The sequence below is a fragment of the Seriola lalandi genome, unplaced genomic scaffold, assembly GCF_002814215.2.
Source record: "Seriola lalandi dorsalis isolate HSWRI2012SDOR001 ecotype SW California unplaced genomic scaffold, Sedor1 jcf7180002054277, whole genome shotgun sequence".
In the NCBI taxonomy this organism is placed as follows: Eukaryota; Metazoa; Chordata; class Actinopteri; order Carangiformes; family Carangidae; genus Seriola; species Seriola lalandi.
In genome coordinates this window covers 192,003-198,217 of record NW_019524830.1, presented here as the reverse complement: position 1 = coordinate 198,217, position 6,215 = coordinate 192,003, and the positions used below count along the sequence as shown (strand labels likewise).

The 6,215-nt window shown below is 45.4% G+C and overlaps 1 protein-coding gene across 2 annotated transcripts in view; it reads right to left on the bottom strand.

Annotated features, from left to right (window-relative positions):
• Positions 1-4,359, bottom strand: part of amotl2b (angiomotin like 2b) — an 8,236-nt gene extending 3,877 nt beyond the window's left edge. Inside the window, exons 1-5 of one of the 2 annotated variants that reach the window (XM_023405482.2) lie at positions 4,165-4,359; positions 2,783-3,590; positions 2,089-2,257; positions 497-641; positions 287-376 (exon numbers count right to left, since the gene is read on the bottom strand). In XM_023405482.2, the coding sequence (XP_023261250.1) occupies positions 287-376; positions 497-641; positions 2,089-2,257; positions 2,783-3,504 (1,126 nt within the window). In that variant the 5' untranslated portion in view covers positions 3,505-3,590; positions 4,165-4,359. The remainder of the gene's footprint in view (positions 1-286; positions 377-496; positions 642-2,088; positions 2,258-2,782; positions 3,591-4,164) is intronic. The other variant, XM_023405481.2, reaches the window with a different exon arrangement.
• Between the last annotated feature and the right edge of the window lie 1,856 nt (positions 4,360-6,215).

Here is a 6,215-nt window from a genome sequence, read left to right as displayed (position 1 = left end):
GGGGGGTGGGGGGGGGACCTCATTTCTAGCACTTCCACTCTGTGATTTAGAGCCAGTTCGTTTCCCTTTCCAAAGAGGTGAGTGGTATTGAATTCCCTATTATTAAGCCCTCTTACCAAATAAGCTGAGGTTATGCAAGTGAAATTCCTGCGTGCAGGACACCCTAAGCTACAAAAAAGGGCCCCATGCTATGCTACAATCCAGTCCAATCAAGCATGTTGATTACAAAGGAGGATGTAACAGAGCGGCGGAGGGGGAATCCAGTCATACCAAGTGACATACTTACTCTGCTCAAGGAGTTTCGCCATGATGTGCTGGTTGTGATCGGCTGCTTCTACTTCTTTCGCAACGTGCGTTCTGGCATTTTCCAAGTTTTCTGTAACGCAACACAGTTTTAAAATTACATTCGATTCAACACCATATGCATGTTGGGAGCTGGTAATATGGCAGTCTTGTTTCTACAGTATGTGGTATAATGTTGTTCTCTTGGCAGTACCTCTAAGGTCTCTGTTGAAGTCCTGCAGCCTCCTGATCTCAGCCACCAGCCTCCTCCTCAGAGTCTGCTCCAGGTTTTCTCTCTTACTGCTGCCCTGCATCAGCGTCTCATAGGCCTCCGAAATACGCTGGATCTCCTGCTCCAACTGCAAGGAGGGGAAAGGAGAGAGAGGAGGAGATGGAGGGGGGATGAAGGAGAGGGAAGAAAGGAGCACAGAAACAGAGAGGGTAGAGAAGAGGTTTTTGGTTAACCTACTTCACATGCCAGGGAGGAGCTGGAATGTTGATTCATGTTGTTACAGTGCATAGATATACATATACATATAGATATGGGTACCTTTGCGACTGTGTGTATACAGTACACTCAGTGTGTGTGTGTGTGTGTGTGTGTGTGTGCCTGCGCACGCGCGTGTGTGTGTGGTATAATTCTGAGAAGGAATTCAAACCCGCACCACTCCCTGTGAGACTGATTTATATCTGCATTCCTGAGGGCTGATAGCTCTAGTTCCAGGTGTGTGAGCGCACAACAGCGCGCACGTACACCACACACCTCAAGGTTAAAATGCACACAAAGACTCTCTCACACTCACACTCACACACACACACACACACAGAAGTCTGGGAAGGATGCCAGCGGAGGGAAGGTGTGCATGCCTGTGCCTGGGTTGTGGAAACGGCAAAGAGACACCCACCATTACAGCAGTCACACAGGCATGTTTACTCAGGGCTGCGGCCTGACGGAGAAAACTTTCCAACCCCGGCAATTATCATTCTTTAAAGCTGAGACAAGGCAAGGGCCATGTGACATAATGCCAGCGGAGAGTGGAGTGGATTTTACAAAGATTGGCAGAGGTGTAAGATGTGTCTGAAGCTGTTTCCACCATGTTGAACAAGAAAAATATCTTATTTTAGTGCCTGTTTGGAGCAAGAGTCAATCAGGAAAAGGCAAAAAAAAAAAAAAAGGAGCAGGGAAAGAATAAGGGTGTTGTTGGGTGGAAAAACAAAAGGGACCTTTCACTTTTTTTACACAGCAGCCCACCACCTGCCATGGAGCCCCCCCCCCCCATCAGCTGTGCGTGGCTCACAACCCGATCGACCGCTGTCTGACAAGCCCTAGATTACCCTGAAAATCTATGGCCTCCCTGGAACTAAAGGGCACACGCACACACACGCTCTGCCTGGCCTCCACTAGGTCAGCCACACAATGAAAGGAGTGTGTAAACACAGTAGCAGGCTGTGACCTCTGTTTGTGCCTCGCTGGTATGAAGGTAGCAGCTGCTGATCTCATCTGTCCAGTCCAGATGAGGGAGTGTGCCTGGAGTTGGATGTCAGGGAGACAACTGTCGACTGGGGTTGTGTTTCATAGACAGGTGGCGGACATGGAGGATGTTGTCTGGCCATTCAGCGAGTAAATAACTTTGGAGTATTCCCATCTGAATTCAGATGATTTTAGGTTGCTATCAGTAACTTTTGTTCCTGTATTTGAATACTGTATTTTTCTGTCATTTGAAGGGAACCTGAGTATTTGCCAAGTATTCTTCCTGATTGATGTGTTAGCTGCAGTAAAATAAGATTTTTCTCTCATGGATTTACCTTGTGAATACGGCCAGTCTTCTCCCTCTGTGCCTCCAGCTCTTGCCTCAGCCTTTCATTCTCCATCAGCAGGAGCTCCACCTGGTTGGGCTCCTCCAAGCCAGCAGGTGGCAGGCTGGTGAAAGTGTTGTAGCAGGGGACGTCGGCTGGCTGGGCAGACTGGACATACCTACATGAGAGAAAATGATTATTAGGTTAAAATGAACTCATATCTCAATTGTGTGTCTGAATTTGAGGTCACTCTAGCTGAATAACAACATGTGGAGCAGCGAGATGAAGTAAGGCATCTGAAATATCACTCTATTCCTGTCTATCACCGAGCAGACGAGCTGACTCCGGCAGCTGCAGAGAATGTAAAAGTCTATATGAGGAACATGCTTTTGTAAAAGCATCCAAGGCAACACAAGTATGTGAAACTATCCTGTTGCAGTATGCCAAGCATTACAAACACCTACAGGGCTCAACTTGTTCTCCTGTAAGTATTTCAAGAAGGAATTGTGAATTGGTACACAGGCTATGGTGTGACTCACACTGATAGGTATGTGTTTACGCATGTGAAACACAATGATGAGTCCTGGAAGACGATTATAAGGCGCGCTCTACACCACAGAGTATGATGTAATGTAAAAGTGGTTTTAAAAACATGCACACACAATCACAGATATGGTCATGTCTGCTAGACTCCTGTTTGTACCTGTGCTGCTGCGCCTGCACTGGCTCCTGGACCTGGTGAGGGATAAATCCTTGGCCCTGAATGGGGGCTGAGTACTCTGGAGGAGGGCTGCGTTTTCCCAGGCTCGGCCCTGTGTTCTGGAGGGCTTGTGGGGTGTAGTAAGGTAGCTCTGGGTAGCTGTGAGAGGTGCTCTTGATGGCCTCTGCTTTGGCAGCCGCATCATTCCTCTCCAGAGATATCTGCATGCGATGCTCACTGAGTGACCGCACATGACTGCACTTCAGCTCCATCAAGTCTGCCTCCTCGTGGAAGGCCCCCTCGTGCAGGAGCTTCTCCTCATGGAGCTGCCTGATGGGGCCTGTAGAGGCCCAGTGAGAGGCCAGATACTGAGACTGAGCCTTGGCCTGCTCATAGGTTGGCAGCTCTTCCCCGTGCAGCTGGTAGAGCTGGTAGCCACTCTCTGAGTGGTGGTAGTCTCCTTGGTGCTCCTGGCCCTGAGGCTCCTGCCTCGCAGAGAGCTGAGGGAACTGAGGGTCCTCCTGGGTAAGACTCTCCAAAGAGGATCGTGGGCTCCTGCCCATGTCGCCTCCACTGCTGGGTCCACTGTTGCTTCCACTGCCTCCGCGCAGGGCCTGCTGCTGGATGGCTAATAAGGTACGAGTGTCTGTGGGGTTTCCATAGCGGAGCTGCTCCTGGATGAGCCGGTGCAGGACCGTGCCAGACGGCTCTTCAGTGGACGACATGCTGCTTTGTGTACGTTGCTATTCTCTCTAAAGACCAGTTGAGCTCTTTCTCAGTATGAAAGTATTTAAATAAATCAGCTGTGAACCTGGGACACAACAGGAGGAGAGAATAAAGTACAATCAGTCTGAGGTGGTCGTGAAAAACATATACAACAGATAAATACATTGAACACATTAACATTAGTCACATAGAAGAAAGGCTGTGTTTGAGCCATGCAGGCCTTGGCACTATAAGTAACACTGGCAACATAGACTTAAATCATGTAAACAAATTTCCTTTTATGTAAAATTCTTTAAATGAAACATGTAAGATAAATGTTTTGTTCAAGAATGATATGAAATAGTGAAACACTGAGCCTATTTTACCAACAGCGACAACACAGAGATGTGGAGACATTTTCCACAGCAGGCAGAAAATACATGCGCCAAAAAATTCCAATCTCATGGGGGAGCAAAAGCGCACAAAACTGCATTGTAAAATAACTTCATCTACGGTCTAACAACACAACTGTCGCTGAGAATAACTTTTAATTCCCTCACAACTCACTACACTCTCAAACATTTGAACCAGAAGTCTGGGATGTAGCTTCTTCATTCGTGTTTTGTGCTCGGTTTTCTATCGTGGCAAAACGAAGGGGGGAAAAAAGACGCTCCTCTTACCAGCTCACGCTCTCATCATAACAAAACGTTGTTCACGATCTCGAAGTAAAAAATTCAGAGTAATTCCACTATTTCCATGAGTTTTTTTTTTTTTTCCGAGTCAAACGTGTCTCATCCTCCTCCCCCAGGACGGTGTGTCGCGGTCCTCTCTTGCTGTGAAATGATTGTGGAGAGAGCAGGCGGCGATAATAAGTAACCGAGGAGGGACTGAGGTCGGAATGCCAGGAATGTAAAACGCGAGGTCCCTCGGGGATCAAAAGCGTAAAAACCACACGGGAGGGGGGAGGGAGGGAGGCTGCAGCGCGCTTTATCATTACCAATGAGGAGTTAGGAAGTATAGGAAAGGGGCATTTGTTTTACAAAGTAGTGGGTGAATGTCTTTGGGAGTAAATGCATTCTCCCTCCTGTGAGACTTTACAGAGGTTTTCAGTAGCAGCGTTGGTGCTCGCAGTATTTCTGTTTCTCTGATTAACTCAATCAGTTCTTGAAGAAACAGTCAGATCATTAACTGTAGTTAAAGTAGCAGTACCAATATAATATTCAATATAAATATTGAATTCCATTTACTTAAGTAAGAACTATATCAGTAATCACGTGGACGTAAAGTAAAACTACTCGATATGCAAAATATCTCTTGTCAAAGTTAAATTATTATAATACTGAATCATTATTATTGATACATCTATTAATCTTTTACAATGCGTCATATTTTATAAACTGATCACGTGTTTTTCATGTAAATTGTTCATCTGAAAACGTCCCTCTAAAATGTGCCTACAGTGGAGTTTAAGTATGAAGTAGCATCAAACGCAGGTGATCTCTTAAAGGCACAGCAAACTCAAAACAGTGCTTGAGTTCGGTTCTTGAGTAGATGTACTTCTACTTTGCACCACTGGACAGAAGTATGTGGGAAATGAGAGAAAGTTGTTTCCATTAGGATATTAGGATCCTATTTGTTGATTTTCATTAAATAATCACACTATAAAGCAGGTTTGAATTTGAATGCTTGCTTGTAGACAAATTTCACGTGTGCATGTTTTTTTATTGATATATTTACATAAGAGGTACTTAAATGTTGTATCTCTAATTGCTTTGTAAGGTTTGGTGCCAATCATGTTTGATAAACTGATCATATGTTTTGCATGTAAACTCTTAATCTAAAAAGTAAGCAGAACTCTTACATGAATGTGGTGAAGTAAAAAGTACAATCTCTCACGATATTACGTACACAATATTAATACACAGGTACGCTGAAAATGTATTTTATATATACCACCGAATTCATTTCATATCTTTCTAAATACATGCGATATGCCGCATGTGCTTCTCATGTGTGATAGACAGAGCTCTGCAACTCTGATCTTCACACTCCCCTGGGTAAGTAAAAACTGTCTGTGCAAGTGTGTTAAGGCTGTGCATGCCTTAATTGTGTGTGCGTGTGTGTCCCTGTGGTGTGTGTGGCAGCTGTCCCCCTGGAATCTGAGGTCAGTGCATGCCCCATTGCTGCAAACACAGTGGCTCTTTGTACCCAACATCACACTACATGGTGCAGAACAGCGCCTGGAGAATGCCACACATGGGCGCTCCCTCCTGCTGATTTACAGGTTCACATCTCAAACACGCAGGGCTTGTCCACCCGCTGAGAAGAGGTTACACACAGAATCACAAGATGGATGGATGGAAAGCCAGTCAGTCAGAGGGGTAATTACCCCTCTTTCCAGTCACAAATTAGGTCACTTAATTAGCTACACACAATGCAGTTTCTTTCTGCATTCAAATGATAGATCAGACCACAACACAGCATCTGTTTTTGTTTCCTTGAAGAGATAAACGTCCCGCCTTGAGGGAGAGTTTAGCAAATCTTTATGACTGGCTTTATTTCTGTCCAAGCGAAAAGACAAGATAGAGCTATTTATGACCAGCTTGGACCTAACTGCTGCTATACTGAGGACTTTAGACGGGGACTCAGAATTTTACTGTGGGCCCTTTAAATAGCAGAGATTTTAGCCATAACAGACTAATCATATCCCTGGGCAAGAAAGAAAGAAAGA